Raw genomic sequence first — 18,442 nt, 5'->3', positions numbered from 1 at the left:
GAGCCGCTCACCCAATTTCACGTTGTCAGTATTTCCCAACCCGAGGCGGGCTGAAATAATACCTGTTTCCAAGTCCATTTAGCACACTGTCTGCCGTGGTCCCGCTCATCCGACTCATTGTGGAATTCGGCAGCTTTGGGGTGACAGGCAAGTTGAAAGAATCCGCGGCAGACAAAAGCCCAGCTCCCCCTTTCTGCCTGTATATGTCAAAGACACAGTTGGTGGTTGTGTTTGGGTCATGTGTTCCCTGTATAAAAACAGCTAATTAGGAAAAAGAGCCCTCTGTTCACCGGCCCCCTCCCCCAGCGGCAGGGGCCAGCTCTATCTTGCCCGTAACTCCCACAGGATCCCTGCCGCCCCAGTGGTGCGGGCTGACCACGCCGTGAGGGTGGGGAACATCACAGCGATCCGAGGGAGGGGGGTCCTCTGCCACCTCTGCCCAGAACGGCCTCTTTCAAAGGTAGTTGACTCCTTTCTTCTCCTTAATTCCTTTTCACTCTTTTCTTCCTAATTCCTTCTCACTGAAAAGAGCCTATGCTGTGAACTGAAGTAGCCAGACGATCTTTCTTTGCCGCCAGCAGCAGTTTCTAGTAAAATCAGTCAGCAAAGGCAGGCTGGCAGGAGATGAACTTTGAGTCCTAACGGGGCTGAGGAAAATAGTTTCTGGTTTTGAAACACACACACACACACACACACACACACACACACACACACTCTCACACCCTCACACCCGTGTATTTTTCATCGACTTCTGTGATTGCTGTTCAGGGGACACCTGGATCCCAAGTCAGTGCAGGTGTCTTTTACTCTGGGTTTTCACCACATGCCCCGGATTTCACTGCTGGGAACATCTGGAGGCAACTGTGGTTCCTGGAAGTACTCCGGCATCAAACTATTGGAAAAGCCACCCCAGATTTGCCCACCAAGGGGACAGGATTGCTCACAGCGCATGTTCTCACCTGCTCATGCACCTGTTTTCTGGCTTAGTGTCGTAGTTCATCTGCTCGGGAAGGGCCGAGGGGGCCACGTGGGAGCAGCCCCGTCAGGCACCCTGCTCCCACACCAGGTGGCCATGACTGGAGACTTCCAGAGTGCTTCTCCTGGCGTAGGTGACCAGGCCTGGCTCTCTTACCCAGACCCTGCCAAACGTTGCACACATCAGCCAGGCCCCTGCCAAGCGCTAGGAGGCAGGAACTGCTTTTCCTGTATTCAGGAGGAAGCCGATCCCAGAGGAGAGGGGCTGGCCCACAGGTGTACCGCAGACTGTGCTCAGGCCCCTGGAATCTTTTCCATCCTAGAGCCCTGTTCTTCCTGCTCAGCCACCACCTCGTCTAGCTTTCTATAGCTGAATATTACTCATAAAAACAAGGTAACATTGATGGAGAGCCTAGCATGCACAAGGCACGATACTGGGCACATCCTCATTTAATTCTTGCAACAACCTGTGAGGTCCGACGGAGAACTCGAAGCAAAGGCAGGATAATGCTGCTCATTATAGCAAATGCTTAGAAGGCACATACTACGTTCAGTCCTCACATTAACTCTTCGAAGCAGATAATAATAGGTAGAAAAGAAGCTTGGAGAATTTTCTTGTCCAAGATCGGTATGGCAAGGGGCAGAGCTTTGTTTCAAAATCACATCTGCCTGACCACGAAACCCACGCTGCTTCAGTTTCCACAACTCAGACAAACATCCTGGACTCAGATGCTGAGCACCAAAAAGTAAGACAAATTTGTTTAATCCTCACTGATGGATTTTTAAAAATCTATATGGATAGATTTAAAAATGTTTTGAAGCTATGAGAGAATAAAACATGAGTAATAAGGGATGCCAGAAATGATATCTTTCAAGTGTTGAGAACAAAGAACTGTCAACCATCTTTCAAGACTGAGGGCAAAGTAAAGACACACTCGGTTCTGCAAAGACTAAGAGAATGTGGCCCCACAGAACATCACTTAAAAAGCACTTAAAGGATGCATTTCAGCAAGAAGAAAAATAAAGGTCTGGGATACAAGAAACAACCAGGTTCTAGTTATTGTTGCTGTGTAACAAATTACCCCAAAGCTTAGTGGCATTAAAATAGTACTTTAATTATGCATGTGGATTCTGTGGGTCAGGAATTTGAACATGGCACAGCAGGGCTGGCTTATCCCTATGATGTCTGGAACCTCAGATGGAAACACTCAAGGGCAGTGGTGCTTTGACAGCTGGAGGCTGGAATCATCCGGAGGCTTCTTCCCTCCTGTGTCTGTGCTCGGGTTTGGATATCTTGAAGACAGGACTGCTGTGATCAGGATGCCTTCTGTGGGCACTCCATGTGGCTCAGTGTCCACACTGCAATGGTGGCCTCTGAATAATTAAACTTCTCACCTGGTGGCTCACTCTTCCAGGGGGAAGCCACATTGCCTTTTATGACCCAATCCCAGAAGTTGTCACCTCCCCCATACTCTCTTGGTCAAAGCAGTCACAAACCGACCAAGTTTGAAGAGGGTGCAGAGACACCCGATTTTCCACGGAAGGAATGTCCAACAATTTGGGGGCCCTCTTTCAAGATGAGAGAAATTATTAAATTTGCAAACAAATTTAATTACTATCATTTTAAAAATAATTTCTCATGTTTAAAAATGATAAAAGCAAGCCCCAGGCTACAAAGTAACATGAGGTGGTGGGAAGAGAAGCTTCACGGACTGGTTAAAGCGCGCTAAGGTTTTTGTCTCCGAATGTTAAATAATTTAGACTTCACTGGAAAAAGTACAGTTTGGATTTAATGTGTGAGATATATGTTAATATATCAAGAGCTCATCACTAAATCATCATAATTTACGAAGGAAAATGGAAAAATTTGAAAAGAGATGGCAAGATAAAAGAAGCATAGAAACAGGATGGCAAACAAAAAACATAAAATAGGATGCTAGAAAAAAGATCAAGTAATAATCGCAGTAGATGTCAAAGTCTCTTCCTTCCAGAACATCAGGCATAAATGTTTTTACAGATAGCTTTTACTAAACTTTTAAGAAATATAAAATCCTTAGTTAATGAAAATGAACATGTTTCAGACAATAAAAACAAAAGGAAAGCTATACAACTCCCGAAGCCGATGTAATCTCAATTATGAAGCTAATACAACCTCAACTTCAAAATCTTGGAAGAATGGTAGAGGAAAAGAAAATTCCAACCCAACCACATATATAGATGAAACCTTCTAAATAAAATACTAGCAGATCAAATCCAGCAGCAAAATTTTTAAGATCATGATTAATAAGGTTTATGGCAAGAATTCAAGTATGATTCAAAGTCAGAAAAATTACTTGTTGACATACACTATTAAACAGATTAAATGACAAAGATCATATGGTCCTCTCTATAGATGTAGAGGGGAAAAAAAGGATTTGATATAATTCAGCTCCCAGGTATAATTTTTAAAAACTCTTAGCAAACTAGGAATAGAGGGGAATTTACTTCACATGTTTCAAGGGCAGCCAAAACCCTGCGGTGAACATCATACTAGCTGGTGAAACTTTAGAAGTCTTCCCATTCAAATCATGAAGACAAAAATGCCTTTTAACACTGTTTCTAGTAAATACTGACTGGAAGTCCTAGCCGATGCAATAAGAAAAGTAAAAGAAATCTAAGAAATGGAAAGGAAAACACAAAAACTGCCTTTTGTTATAGATGTCATGATGGCCGACAAAAGAGTCTACAAACTAATAGCGTAAAGAAGAATTCAGTGAGATCATTCGATTGAGTTTTTTTTAAATCATTGGTATTCTTAGCATAAACCAGAACCTAATTAGAAAATATAATTAAGTGTGTGTATATAGTAAGTGTATACTAACGTATATTAAGTATATATCATACTATATGTAAATACACACTCATATGCCATTCAAAATAGCCAAGGAAACTAAAAAATACCTATAAAATAATTCTAACAAAAATTGAAGAACTTCAAGGAGAAATTTTTAAAATATTGTTGAAATCTACCCTGTTCATGTTTGGAAAGAGTCAACATCAAAGAGATCGTTCTACCAATTAATACACAAATTCAATAGAATTCTAGACCAATTCTTAATTTTTTTCCCTTTAATTTTGACAATCTGATGTTAAAATTCATGTGGAAAGGCAAAATGCCAAGGATAGTAAAGACATTTTGAAGGTGAAGAACAAGATGTAGGGTCTTGCTTACCTGATACTTAACACTTGTTACGGACTAAGACAGTGCGGGGCCGTAACATAGTGAGACTGGTAGAGCAGTGAAACAGAACAGAGGTGCCCAAGACAGACAGATACAAAACTTGTCTTCCCCTCATCAGATCCTCGTTCCCTTATCTGTTAAACAAGAGGATTGTATATATAACAGAGATGGCATTAAAAATCAGTGGATTGGGCAAATTTCTTCTGGACAAGCCTCTTTTTTGTACGGGACAAGTACAAAAGAAAAATTAGACCCCTTGTCTACAACTTCTGAAAGGAAACATCTCAATGGGGAGGAAAAGACCTTAAACCTTTTGGAAGAAAACAAGGAATGATATCTTTATGATCTTGAAATAGTATATTATTTATTTTAAAAGGCACAAAAAAAGACCAATCATAAAATATTACAAAAATAAATATGTTTGGATTTCAAAATTGTGTTTATTAAGCATACCATAAACAAAGTTAAAAGATAAAAGCCACAGAAAAGAACATATTTTGCAGTGCATATAACAAACAACCCGAATATATAAGAAACCCCTGTAAACAAATTGTTTAAATACCCCAATAGAAATTCACATACCCCAATATTATTCCAATACCCCAAAAGAAAAATGAGCAAAGAATATGAATAGGTGATTCACAGAAAGGGAAATTCAAGTTGACAATAATCATTTGAAAAGATGTGTACCTTTCTAGTAATTAGAGTAATACCAATTATAAAGACAATAAGGTAACACTTCACACCCTTCAGACTGGCAAGGATTATATTTCATACACTATCAGTAGGATTGTAAAAACTTTTGGTGAGCAGTGGGACACCATCTCTTAAGACCGAAGATGCAGGCACTCTTGGACACAGCAGACACAAGAAAAGAGGTACAGAAAATATTCGTAAGAGTCAATTTCCAATAGTGGAAACTTACAAACAACCTAAATTCCATCACCAGGAGAATGGATAAATAAAGTGTGGTATGTGCGGACAGTGGCCATCGGACTCGAGCTGCGCGCCTCCATGTGGATGGATTATCAAAAGCAAGCAGTAGAGTGCTCTGTGAGGTATGATACTATTTACGTCACGTGTGAAAACAGAAAACAGCACCATATGTTATTTATGGGTACATAATTACATGTAGTAAGAGTAGAACAAATAAATACCAAATTCAAGTCAGCGATTACCTCAGGTTGAACGCCATGAGGCAGAGAAATACAATTAAGGAAAAGAACACAGAGGCTTCATCCTTATCTTCAATTAAAAAACAAATCTGATTCAAACATAGTAAAATATTAAGACGCTATAAAGCCAGGAGTTGAGTACACTGCCATTCATTTTAAAATTCTGTGTACTTTTCTATATATTTGAAATTGTTCATAAGAAAAGAGAAATGCTTTCATGCTATGAAATGTGTTCAACTATGTTAACACGTAGCAACAGCAATAAAAATCTCCTTTGTCTGTGTCCTAATACCTTGTTCCACAGCAGACTCAAATGCCAACTCTGTGACTTTAGGCAAGTTGTTTAAAGCCTCTGAGCCTTCATTCCCCCGTTTGTTAGTTGAAGATAATAATAATGCCCGCCTCACAGTGTTGCCGGAAAGAGAGCTCAGTACAGTGCATATGGTACACGGGGCTTGCGCGTTTGATTGGTTGATCTAACAGATAGTCATTGAGCCTCTACTCTGTGCCTGGCACTGTTGTGGACACTGGGTATGGAGAACAGTGGGGAAAAAAAAAAAACAGATAAGCATCTGCATTTATGGAGCTTGTAGTCTAGTGCAGGGAGGCACGTGATACAGGTTATAAAGTACAGGGAATGGTGATAAGCACTAGGGAGAGAAAGCCCAGGGTGTTAGCTGTAACTGCCTCTCTCCTGTCTGTCTGTCTTTGATGTTTCTCTCTTCCTCCCTCCATCCTGCCCCCCTCACCCCTTTTTCCTCTCTCAGTCTTTGTCTCCTCCTTTTCACTTTGTCCTCTTCTCCTTGCACTCTTCCTGTGGCCAGGAAACCTCCCCCCCACCCCCCACCCCCCGCCAAGCACTGAACTATTTGTTGCCCAATTATCTTAATGATTGATTTCTCCTACGCAGGACCCTGTAGCTTTTGTGGAGTCAGGATCTGAGCTTTAGGTTTCTTGTGGACTCAGAGCACTTGGCACAACAGTAGGCAGGCAGCAGTAGCTCTACAAACTCATCAAAAGGTGATTTAAAATTAGAGACCAGTTGGGTAACTGACCAGAGCCATTAAGGAAGAGAGCTTGAAGCTTAGAATCAACACTTGCCCCAGAGTACTGGCCTCCCAGCCTGGATATGATGCTTCTCCCTGTGCGGTCTTGGGCAAATTTCTTCACCTCATCAGATCTTTGTTTCCTTGTCTATAAAAGAGAAGGGTGTATAGATGACTTCAGAGGCATCTGCCTGGGATAAAACTATGACACCCATTTCCATTATCTAGAGTTTTCCATTCTAATTCATCGTTCCGTGTTTCTATCTTTCTATCCTTTTAGACCTAGAGCAACATTGCAGCAAATATTTTTTTCATTTTGAAGGCCCTTTTAAGTATTTGATGCTATCTTTTGACCTCTTTGGCTGTATGAACAAAACAATCATATTATGATATGATATCCTACGGGATCTTAAAACATCAGAAGCAAAAGGGACTTTACAGATAACAGTAGTTACCATTCATTAAACATCTAGTGTGTCCTTTTCCTCATTATGGTTAGTACTTCTGTAACCAAAACAAGGGGTTGTACTACCCCCCCCTTTAGAGAGCTATGTTGCCTAATGAGCTGTACAGAATCAGACAGCCTTAGGTTCAAGTCCCAGTTCTGCCAGTTATTAGTTGTGTGACCCTGGACACTTACTTCACCTCTCTAGGTCTCAGTGTCCTCCTTTGCAAAAGGAGAGTATCACTCATCTCCTATAGTTGTGATGAGGACTAAGTGTGATAGTAAATCTGCACATTTACACAGATCTACGTACAGATAATGAATCTGTCATAGAGCAAGGGCTCAAGAAGTGGCTGATTTTGTTGTTAACATTGACTAGGAGTAACTCATCCAGGGTCTAAGTCACCACGTGGCAGAGCTGGATGTCAGCCTGGGAGGATTGATCCAGCGCCCACGCAGTTACCCACAATGCTGAACCTCCTCAGTGGTTCACGGGACCCATTTGGGGGAAGCAGATGAAAAGTTGAGTTTCGGAGGCTACATTTCACTGTGGCTTAGCACAATCTACCCCTTTCTGAATTTCAAATGGACACAACACCCTGGGGACGAAGGAAGAATGTGGAAAAGGTATAGGACAGGAACCCTGGCCTTGAGCTTCGTGGATACCAGGACCAGCGTCTGTGGCAGGCTGTGAAGAGAGAGGGGCATAAGGGTTGGTGTATGTGACCTGTTGGGCATCCACTGGCCTCAGAGTTAAGCTGAGGATTTTCTCCTGTAGCCTTCTATAAGGGGGTGTGTATGTGTGTCCGTGTGTATGTGCAGAAGCCAGGTGCAATTAAAAAGAAAATTGACAAATTCTACCAAGAAGGTGGAATTTAAAAGGAAAAATTGATGAATTCCACCAAGGAGATGTTGTCCAGTTACTCCCCCACTGGCCCCAACACCTTAGTTCTTACAAGAATCATGCACTAACCAGCTGTACAGCTGGAGCCATAGCCCTAGCACTCTGTTCCTGAGACTTGAAAAGGCACAGCTCCCAACTCAAAGGACCCTTCTGGGACCTGGTCTTTGATTTTCCCTTCTGTGCTGTGAGGAGACTGAACTGGATGATCTGTAGGGGACTAGAAACAGATTTGGGAGCCAGACCAAACCAAGGCAAATCCCTACATATCACTAACGGAGGGACTCCTTTCCTGCTCCCTAAGGGAGGACAGGGCCACCTATCCCCGTCTGTGGTAAGGAGGAGACCTGTGTTAAGTGTTTCGTAGAGTTCGGGCACATGGTAAGCGTTCAGTAGACCATGACGACGACGATGACGACTATGACTAGGACAGTGATAACAGTCATGGTGGTGATGATGGAATCATAGTAGAAGTAATACCAGAGAGTCTTCCAGGTCCTCTAAAAAAGTAAACTAGAGGGAAATGGGAAGAGGAGGCCAGCTGTATGTACATAGGTGGGTGAGAAGTTTTGGACATTTCATGGGTAGCAGAATAGCCCCATGGAGATGTCCCCTTGGGAGTTGGAAGCATGGGACTAGAGAAGAAGGTTTGGCCCTTCTGGCTCTGGCTTTCCTGAGGCTTGACTACAGCAGACATTAATCGAGCCCCTTCCACATGTGGATCATTCCACTGGCCACGGTGGCAGCACGACATGCAAGAAAAGATGGTTTTGAAATAATGTGTTATAATGGGAACATAACTACCTTGTGGGGTGGTTGTAGAGATTAAATCAGAGGATATGATTTTGAGCACAGAGACTGGCACTTTGGAAAAATCTTTGGGGAGGATTGTTGCCATCCCTTTTCATAAACAATCTAAGAATGAAGAATGCTATTTGAGAATACCATACATTCTCGATCTAACACCTTTTCTCTCTTTTTTTTAAAGATTTTATTTATTTATTTGTCAGAGAGAGAGAGAGCACATAAGCAGGCAGAGTGGCAGCCAAAGGCAGAGAGAGAAGCAGGCTCCCTGCTGAGCAAGGAGTCCGATGTGGGACTCAATCCCAGGACCCTGGGATCACGACCTGAGTCAAAGGCAGCGGCTTAACCAACTGAGCCACCCAGGCGTCCCCTAATGCCTTTTCTAATAACCATGTGTTAAACAGATGTCTCAGAAACATTTAAGGAAATAATTCAGTTATTGCAATTTTTAATTTTCAGTTCTGCTCCCAGAATTATGTCAGGTACATCAGTATAGGGAACTAGAAGGCAAAATCCCTGCCATGGACATCCTTAAAGTCCAATCGGAGAAATAAGACATACTTGTGGAAGAGATAAAAATGAAAGATTTTTGAACAAAGTGAGTGGTGCCCAGATGAGGGTGAGGCCAGCGGGTCTGTGAGGGCTCAGACGGCTCAATGGCATTTGGGCAGATGGTTCAATTGGTCCCTTTTTTTTTTTTTAAACCAAATGATTTTCTTTTTTTTTTTTTTAAAGATTTTATTTATTTGACAGAGATCACAAGTAGGCAGAGAGGCAGGCAGAGAGAGAGAGAGAGGGGGAAGCAGGCTCCCCTCTGGGCAGAGAGCCCGATGTGGGGCTCTATCCCACATCATGGGATCATGACCTGAGCCGAAGGCAGAGGCTTTAACCCACTGAGCCACCCAGGCGCCCTGATGGGTGCCATTTTTGAGGAGCCAGATTGAGCAAGGAAAAGACTCACTTGCTACAAAGTGTTAGTGACCCTTACCTGATGTCCAGCACTAGCTTAGGCTGAGGATACAGCAAAGAGGAGCAACTTTTGACCATGTGGAGATGATTTTGGATCGTCGAATGAGAGACTTGAATGGAGCATTGGAGCCCAGTGTACCATGGACTGCTGAGCAGGTGGAGGGGTGTACCTGAGCTGCCCTGACTTACCTTTCTGTTCGGATCTTCTCTCACCAGGGTCTTTTCACTTAATTCACCTGATGTTTGATGACTACGTGCTCTACCTGTTAGAATCCCTGCACTGTCAGGAGCGCGCCAATGAGCTCATGCGAGCCATGAAGGGAGAAGGAAGCACTGGTAAGCTGGCATTTTCCTGGGAATTGCCCTACTTGGCAACTTGATTTGTATCCTTACTTGCATGTTCTGTGTTTCTTCAGCTCTGTCTTCCAAAGAATTTAGCTGTAGTTGGCAGGCCAAGTGGTGTGAAACCAATGATGTCTTCTTCTTCTTTAGAGTGGGCACATGCGTGTGTGGAATTGTCTTGCCCGCCATGATGGTGGTGCCCAAATCATCAGAGGGCTTGAAGCAGGGGGTGACATGACACAGATGAGAAAGAATATTCCAATTGTTAAAGTCCTTTAAAGACAACTTGCCTTGACCTTTGGTTCTGAGGACCCACCCTTTCTCTACCCGTAGCAGAAGTCCGAGAAGAGATTGTCTTGACAGAGGCCGCCCCGCCAACCCCTTCCCCAGTGCCATCGTTTTCGCCAGCAAAATCTGCCACGTCCGTGGAAGTGCCACCTCCGTCCTCCCCGGTCAGCAACCCGTCCCCTGAGTACACTGGCCTCAGCACCACAGGTAATGAAAGGCCTCCCGCAGGCTCTGAATGCGGAGTTGGTATTTAAAGCCAGAGCTTTCTGGAAAAACGTTCTTCCCCTCAGCACCCTCCCCCACAAAAATGCCAAGTATTTGCCTGGATTTACAGATGCCTTGCCTTTACTCATTTATTCGTAGGTACATAGTCTTCATGCTTCTGTTTTCAAGTTGGCAGATGGAGTACATGATAACCGCCACCCTCCCCAATTAAGCCACTGAAACGATGAGAATGATATGACATAAATTAATACACAGCCATTCTTTCTTGAAAACGAGAAAGGGAGCTCTCTGTGAACCAGAAACTGAGCGGCATCTCTGGAAAGTGGGGCAGCCAGGAAGCCATATGCTGAGACATGGCAACCATGGCAAGGCGGGGGCGGTAAGCAAGGTGCAGGCTGGTGCTCTGGGGCTCCCGAGGAAGCCGAGACTCCCTCGGGTGGGGGGCCCGAGGAGGACCTCACGCAGGAGTGGCTCTTCACTTTAACTGAGGACAGCGGAGCAGAAGGGCCTTCTAGACAGAGGGCAGTGCAAACAGATGCACAGGGCTGGGGGCGTGTGAGGCTTTCTCAGGGCACGGGAAACTTTTCAGTAGGAGGTCCGCGAAGGCATCCTGTGAGGCTGGACATGTAAGCTGCAGTCGCATCCTGAAGGATCTCGAATGCCAAGACACGGTTCGGAAAATGGAGAAGAGGTGATACAAGGATAATAGTCACTAGTTGCTAAGGTCCGGTGTCACTGGGGTAGTTGTCTCAGAATAACACTGCAAGGTTGTGGCGGAGAAGTGAAGGGTGACAAAGCTTCAGTCCCTTGTTCCGGGCACGGCACTCACTGAGCCATTCAACAAATGTCCTTAAGACATTGCTCATGAGACTTGTGGAAACGAGACTGTCGAAGTGGCATATTCAACACGTGTTCGCTAGTATATGGTAACACATTGTGCATGCGTGTGCGTGTGTGTGCGTGCGTGTGCGTGCGTGTGCGTGCATGTGCGCGCGTGTGCCTCCAGAGCAGCTCGTGTGCCTCCAGAGCAGCTCGTGTGGCTGCTGTGGGATCAGAGGACGTACGAAAGCCAAGAGCACTTTGCTAACAGTGAGGTTCGATCCAGATAGAAGGGGTTACTGTGATTAATGCCTAGAAGGTGGGGGCTACGGGGAAGCTCTGGAGGCCAGAGGAAGCAGCGGTCCCCTCCCCTCCCACCTGAACTCTGGCAGGCAGGAGGGGAGCCTGCAGGAGCGAGGGGACCTGCCAAGGCAGTCTTAGAAGCTGACAGAGAACCGGCAGGAGAGGAATGAAAAGCAGAGACGACCTTCTGCTAGATGGGCCCTGGGTCGGGCTGGGCCAGCCGAAGGACCAGTCCTTGCAGAGTGGAGGGCTTCTGAGACTGTGATGATCCATTCGTCATCTTTCCTTCCAAACCTGCTTAACTATTCTCCCCGTTACCCAGATTGAAATCTGGGAGTCAGCTTCAAATCTTACCCTCAGCTCCTGTATTCGTTAGGTTAGGCGAAGCCACTGTAACAAACAGATCCAAAAGGTACGGAGTTAACACAGGAGAGAGCGATTTCGTGCTTACAGACAGTCCTGGCAGGGTGTTCAGGTCAGAGAGGAGGCCCTCTTAAATGCAACCATTTGGAAACACTTGGTCTTTCGGTATTAGGTTGCACCACACCGCAAGGCAGTGGTTCTCAAAGTGCGGTCTGTGGACCAGCAGTCCCAGCTTCTCCTGGGAACGTCTTAGAAATGCTCGTTATCAGGTCCCATCACAGACCTTCTGAATCAGAAACTCTAGGGGCGAGGCCTACAGATTCGCTCAACACGCCTCCAGGTGATTCGGACGCACACCAGCTAGAGGCCCACTGCCTTTGGGCTTTGTCAAGTCTGCAACCAGCTGACGGAAACAGAAGGTGGGTGGGGAGAGGAGAGCGCACGCTCTCAAAGCATGCACCTTCCTGGCCTGCAGGGTGTCCGTGTCCCTTCCATTTCCATCCCCCCAGCGAGGACTCAGTCACCGGGGCTCATGGGACTGCAGAGAGCAGCTGGGAAATGAAGGCTCCTTTGACGGACCTGTTTCTTCCCATCCCACTGTCGCCGTGTGTTCAGGTCTTCCCCACCTCTTGCGGACATCGAGCGGATTCTCAAGCTGGTGACCTGCCTCCCCTCTTGTCTGTCCACTTTCTTGCTGCCCACTGCACTGGTTTCCCTCAAAGTGCGGGGGCCGCGTCCACCACCCCGCACTCGGGCCTGTGAGCAGGCTCGTCTCCAGTCGCTGCTCACCCCGCTCCCCCTGCACCTGAGGAAATCCCAGTCATCTTCATTTCCCTCACGCTCCAGGTTTGCATTTTCCTCCAGACCCTCACCGCATGCTTGAGCTTACTTATATCTTAGTTCTACTTAGAATTATTTTCAGAATAGACTAGGGACTAAATCGCATGGTTTTGAAGACCAAATAAATAGGGCGAGATTGCCCTATTTAGGATGTTATGTTTTACCCATTCATTGGTTTACGGGTCCATCCATTTATCTGCCCGTTTATCCAATAAATATTTCTCCGGTGGCTTTTATGTACTAAGCACTTCAGATCTTTGCCTCCTGGGACGATGTTATTTAGAGGTTCGGGATCTGATGGGTGCTAACCAGGGCTGATTTTGGAGCAGGGAAGAGAGGAGCAGGAAAGGAGGGTCTGTGAAGACTGGATAATGCGAGAGCAGGTAGTCTGGGCAGAGGGAGGAAGCATTAGTACAAAGATCTGGAGGCAAGAGACAGCATGTCCTTTTCAGAGAAGATAAAGTATATATCCTAGGAATCTTCTATTAATTCCTTCCCTCAAGTCTCCTTCTTCTCCAGAACTAGCGCTACTCAGGGAACGAGCAGGTGCTTAAGAGCCTATCAGGTGCCTGCCCTCGTGTGCGCTGTGCCAGGGGCGGAAACTTGCCAAGGAATTCAACGTCCTTTGTCAGGGACTGCTAAGGAGACTGGATTCTTCAGAGTCTTGCGAAGGAAGGGGGTCAGAAACTGGCATTAGATAGAGCTTCGATTTTGCTTTGGGTTCGCGGCTGGAAAGCGCCCTCGCCTTCTGTGGGAATTTACATTCCGCCATCACATACGTGTTTACATGGATGCACCTGGAATCGTGCTTTGTCTCCACTTTGAGGAGGAAGAACACGCCCCCTCCGTCATCCCTTCCATCTTCCCTCCGTCGTGGGCTGTTGTAGTTCCTGCTTAGGAGGCTTGGGAAGAGGAGCCGTAGGGGAAAGAACCACCTGAGTCGCGGGGAGAGAACTCGAGCCCTGTTCACAGCTCTTCAGCCACTCGGGGGTCCTTCCCAGGCCGGAGCATGGGGCAAGGCAGGAGCCAGGACGGTGAGAAGGGCTCTCAGCCTCACCCCCACCGCCTCGGGAGACACACGTGAGCCAATCGGTGACAACGTCCTTACTGTGAAAATAAAATAAACAGGGACACCATGCACACCAGACAGTTGTGCATTGTGGAGAAGTGGTGTGTGGGGGGAGCTCTTCGGCAGCACGGCAGCTTGTCCCGCCAGGAGACTGTGAGGCAAGAAGGGGACGGGAGGGCTGTGAAGGCAGGACGTCCAGAATCTCTTCATAATTCTCGTCCGGCTAGTGGGTCTGCCTGGCTTTCCTCACAGCGCTGTGGAGGCCTCGAGGTGCGGCAGGTGTGATCGTCAGACCCCCAGGAATATCATAAATGTGTTCAGAGATTTCTGCGCAATGTGTTCAAGAGTCATAAAAGTAGCTTCTTAGAAATACAAATGTGAAACAGGTTCTCTTCAGATGATCATAACCTTTGAAGATTTTGGCACATTCCTGCTTTGTTCTCAGACATCTCCAGGGGGCATTAAAAATGTCATCCTAGATAAAACTATGTGTAATATTTCTCTCAAACACCACTTTTGAAATATCCCACGGCTAAATTGGACTGGATCTTGGCATGCATGTGGGTCATGGTCTTGGAGGAGACATAAACATAATTTCCTAACAACACGGATAGTTTTATAGATATTGCATTATAAAACACACGTATCCCTGATATACACCAAGGTATTAGGAAATGTACTGTGGTAGGTTTCTTAAATTTGGGGATTTGGGCAAATATTCCATTGACCAGTATTGTGAATTGGAAAACAATTATTGTGTATCTTATAAAATGCATTTGCCTTTTTTTTTTTAAGTTAACTCAACATATGGTCTTCATGCCCAGTTAATTTTTATTTTCGTCTTAAAATTACTGGCTGTTTTATATACCATGACTTTCCAGAAAGTATCTGATGTGATTAACAATTAAAAAAAGAAAGAAAAAGCATTTTTAAAAAAAGACCCAAACCAGAAAGTAAGAAATAGAGAAGTGGGGAAAATTAAACAATACAAACCACCCCTGCTATAAACAGTTTACTAATATGTTAAGTGAAATTTTAAGTGACCTAGTTATTTTGCTGGGTCTCTAGCATCACTCAGATGTTGTACATATTATCAAGATCGAGTCAGAGTCAAGGCCAATCAGGTGTCTCCAATTCTTCCACATATCAGTGTCTCACTTTTGATGGACACTTCCCCATTTTTCAGCTGTGAAAAAGAGAACAGTATTATGTCTGCTTGGTGAGCACAAAGAGAAAATTAATTCATTGCACATAACCTCTCGGCATCCTTTGGTACAAGCTCTAGTGAATACAAAGTCCTTTATTATAGATAATGAGTTATGACTTACTAGGAAAATAGCCACTCTGCTTATCTATGGCTTTGTGTCGTTCTATGTCCGTACCTACATGTATTTCTAAATATGTTTTCTTAGGACTGTTTTCATTAATTGTTTTTAAAGGGGTGGAGGGGGGTGTGGAAGAAAGTGAAAGGAAAGGAATATGGGGCACTTAACATGGAACCTGATACTGGCTGATTTTGATTGGGCACATTCAAGTCTATGGCAAGGCCATGATAGGTGACCGGGTAAAGGAGTCCGTTTCAACAGATTTCCACAAGGTAAAAATCTAACCCATTTATCTGTTTTCTTCCCTAACTTTTTGAGCTTGCCGCCTCACTCTTGGCCTAGCAAAGGTCAGAAACCTTCATTTTTGTTAAGGGAAACTGGCTCTTTTCCTCCTCAGGAGTGTGGCAGGTGGTGCCAAACCGATCAGCCCACTTAACATGACATTGGGCTGCAATTCTTTAATGTCATTTAACGCAAACTGTAAAGCTCCCACTCCATCCCGCTGAGGCCTCGGAAGGGCTCGAAGACCTGGTTTATGATGTCATTTGAAGTATTCCCTCCTTTAGCAATGACAATAAAAGTTAACTATTAAACGCATGTTTTCACCTTCCCACCATGGTTTCCCTGTGCCACAAAACCGGCAAATTAAATCACTGAGATCCTAGGATCCCTATAGAAATAAAGGCAGATTCCTTACAAATGGCCTGAGCTGTAGAACATCTGGCCTGCCCAGCTGCATTTTCTCTCCGCCGGTTGGGGATATAACAAAGCTAACTGGCCCCTACTCTTTCCAAATAACAAAAGCTCAGTTATTCCGAGGGGAGCTAAAAGGAGTGGGCCACGGGGGCCACCGCAGCCCCACCCCAGAGCCCACGGTGACTCACTGACACATCCTCAGAGTTGTCCCTGCCCGTGAAGGCCTCCTCCTCCAGCCCCACTGCTTCCTCTCCCCAAAGGAATGGAATTAGGAAACATAAGCTGGGCCTGAAAACAAATTGTTGAATCTCTTCTTGACTTCACTTCGTCAGGTCTTGGCTTGGTGCTGGGGCCTCTGGCGTTGCTCGTTCATTCTCCTGTTGACTTCTTCTGGACCTAATCTGTGCTGTGTCCTGGGGGCACAGAGTGATAAGAACAGGCAGAGGCGCCTCCTTCTGATACTTAAATCCTAGTGGGTAAGGGGATTCAATACAGAAGTAAACTACCAGGTCCATAAACCATTTCAAACGCTCATAACAATAAGAGCGTGCTAGGAAATGGTTAGAGGAGGCCTCTCCGAGGAGGTAGCATTTATCCAAGCCCCGGAATATCAGAAAGGGTCAGCCACATAAAGTCTGGGGAGAGGGAAAGATCATTCTAGGTCATGGGGAACAGCATGGGCACAGGCCTGAAGCAGAGAAGAGCCTATCGTAGTGAGGACTGACTCCTGTGGCTACATAAGCGGAAAGTGGCAGCAGGGGAAACTGTGGAGGGAGGCAGGGCCAGATGCCCAACCAGCATCTCTCCCTGGGAAAGGATCCCCGTCAGCTCTGTCAATGAGATTTTGGCCAGGGAGCGACCAATAAAGTCACCCAAACAGTTGAGGTTTTCAACTTGAGCAAGTATTCTCCTTAAGCACTGTTCCCTGGAGGATGGGTAGCCCGTGGGGTAAATATACCTATGAAGTCTTCTTTTCCTGTCTCAGTCTTGAAGGTTATACCAAACGTTTGCTTCGTAGCAAATGCTGTAAGAGGACACCGTTCAAACAGAATTTTCTGTGATGATGGCAACTTTTTTTTTTTAAATCCGAGCTGTCCAAAGCCGTAGACGCTGAGCACACAGGGCTACTGAGCACTTGAAAGGTGGCTAGTGCAATTAAGGAACTGAATTTTTTTTTATCGTATTTTGTTTTAATTAGTTTAAATTTAAAGAGCCATCTGTGGCCTGTGGCTACTGTCTAGGCAGCTCCGGAATCTAGACATACTTAAGGGAGCTTATTTCTCAGGAAGGTACTAACAAAAGGCTTAGGTTAGATCAAAACCTGAGCAACATCTGTGATGGTGCATAGAATCCTTGCAGGGGGAAAAGGTTCAAACAGTTTGTTCAAGATCTGAAGGAAGCCTGAAAAGTAGTAGCCTGAAAAGTAGCCTGAATTTTCTCAAGTCTGTACCGGATCCTTACAACCTCTGATCTTGACGGGCCCTCTACGCGCAGCGTGTGTGACAGGAGGCAGTGGCTTAGAGAACCTTGCTACTCAGAGTGTGGTCCACCGACCAAGAGCATTACCATCATTTAGAAGCTTGTTATAAACGCAGAATTGCTGGCTCAGCTCCCAACCTGCTGAATCAGAATCTGCCTCTTAACAAGATCTCCAGGGATTCAAAGGCACATTCAACTGTGAGAAGCCACTGCTGTTGTGGAAAGGCTTTGGAGTTGGGCAGGATCTGGGTTCCAATGTGCGTAAGTCTCCGGCCACAATTGTCTCACCTGCGAAAAGGAGGTAATACCACCCACCTCAAAAGGTTATTGCCAAAATTCAGTGAGTTAGTGTATAAAAAAGAAAGTAGCTTGAGGTCTTGTTTATGTTGGATGATTAATCATTCATTCCTTCATTTATTCAACAGGTTATTCCTGACTGCCTGTTTTATTCCACACCCCCTTCCTAGCCTCTGTTTAAAACCCCCTCCAGGAAAAACAACAACAGTAACAAAAACTCAGGGATGGGAAGGAAAGAAAATCTTCCTCTCCCACAGTTTTAATACTAGAACATGGACAAAACTTATCTCTATAGGATTCTTGGATCTTTGGGGATCTTTATGGATTCTCAAAGCCCAGGGGATTTTCTCTACGATCCTCAGACTTTTAACTAAGGATGGGTGTGTAGAGAGGGAAGAATAAAAGAAAGATGTGGGAATTAGGCACATAGGGAAGGTTTGTTATTGTCTTGCCAAAAAATAAAAAGCACGGAGCGGTCTTAAAAATTAAGCACAAACTGTGAACCACACACATTTTCTTTTATTAGTTTCCTGAAAAGAGCAGCAGCAGCCGTTCTCAGTGGAGGCCCCACTGATAGGACAGGAAGCGTAAGGGGTGTTCTTTTCTAGTCCCCAGGCAAAAAGGGTTTCTCACCCGAGCCAGTAGGTGTTACTCTGCTAAAGCCTGCTTGAGTGGGTCTGTTCCATGGCTGGCACATGGCCATCTAGGGGTTTTGTTTCCCAGACCACAGGAGCCCATTTTCCCAAGAGTTCCACTAGCTTTTTGTTTGATAACGCCTATTTCTAGCAGCATTTACTCCTTCAACAACGACTTCAATGAAACAAAGATTTACTGAACACCTACTATTTGGCAGACCCTCTG

The 18,442-nt window shown here is 45.2% G+C and overlaps 1 protein-coding gene across 3 annotated transcripts in view; it reads left to right on the top strand.

Annotated features, from left to right (window-relative positions):
* Window positions 1-18,442, top strand: part of RFX4 (regulatory factor X4) — a gene marked incomplete at both ends in the record, with an annotated part of 157,596 nt that overhangs the window by 125,291 nt on the left and 13,863 nt on the right. For all 3 annotated transcript variants that reach the window (XM_080810751.1, XM_080810750.1, XM_080810752.1), the window contains 2 exons: window positions 9,752-9,871; window positions 10,211-10,372. In XM_080810751.1, the coding sequence (XP_080666877.1) occupies window positions 9,752-9,871; window positions 10,211-10,372 (282 nt within the window). The remainder of the gene's footprint in view (window positions 1-9,751; window positions 9,872-10,210; window positions 10,373-18,442) is intronic.

Source organism: Martes martes, assembly GCF_963455335.1.
Source record: "Martes martes genome assembly, chromosome: 8".
NCBI lineage: Eukaryota > Metazoa > Chordata > Mammalia > Carnivora > Mustelidae > Martes > Martes martes.
This window is presented reverse-complemented; position numbering and strand designations above follow the sequence as displayed.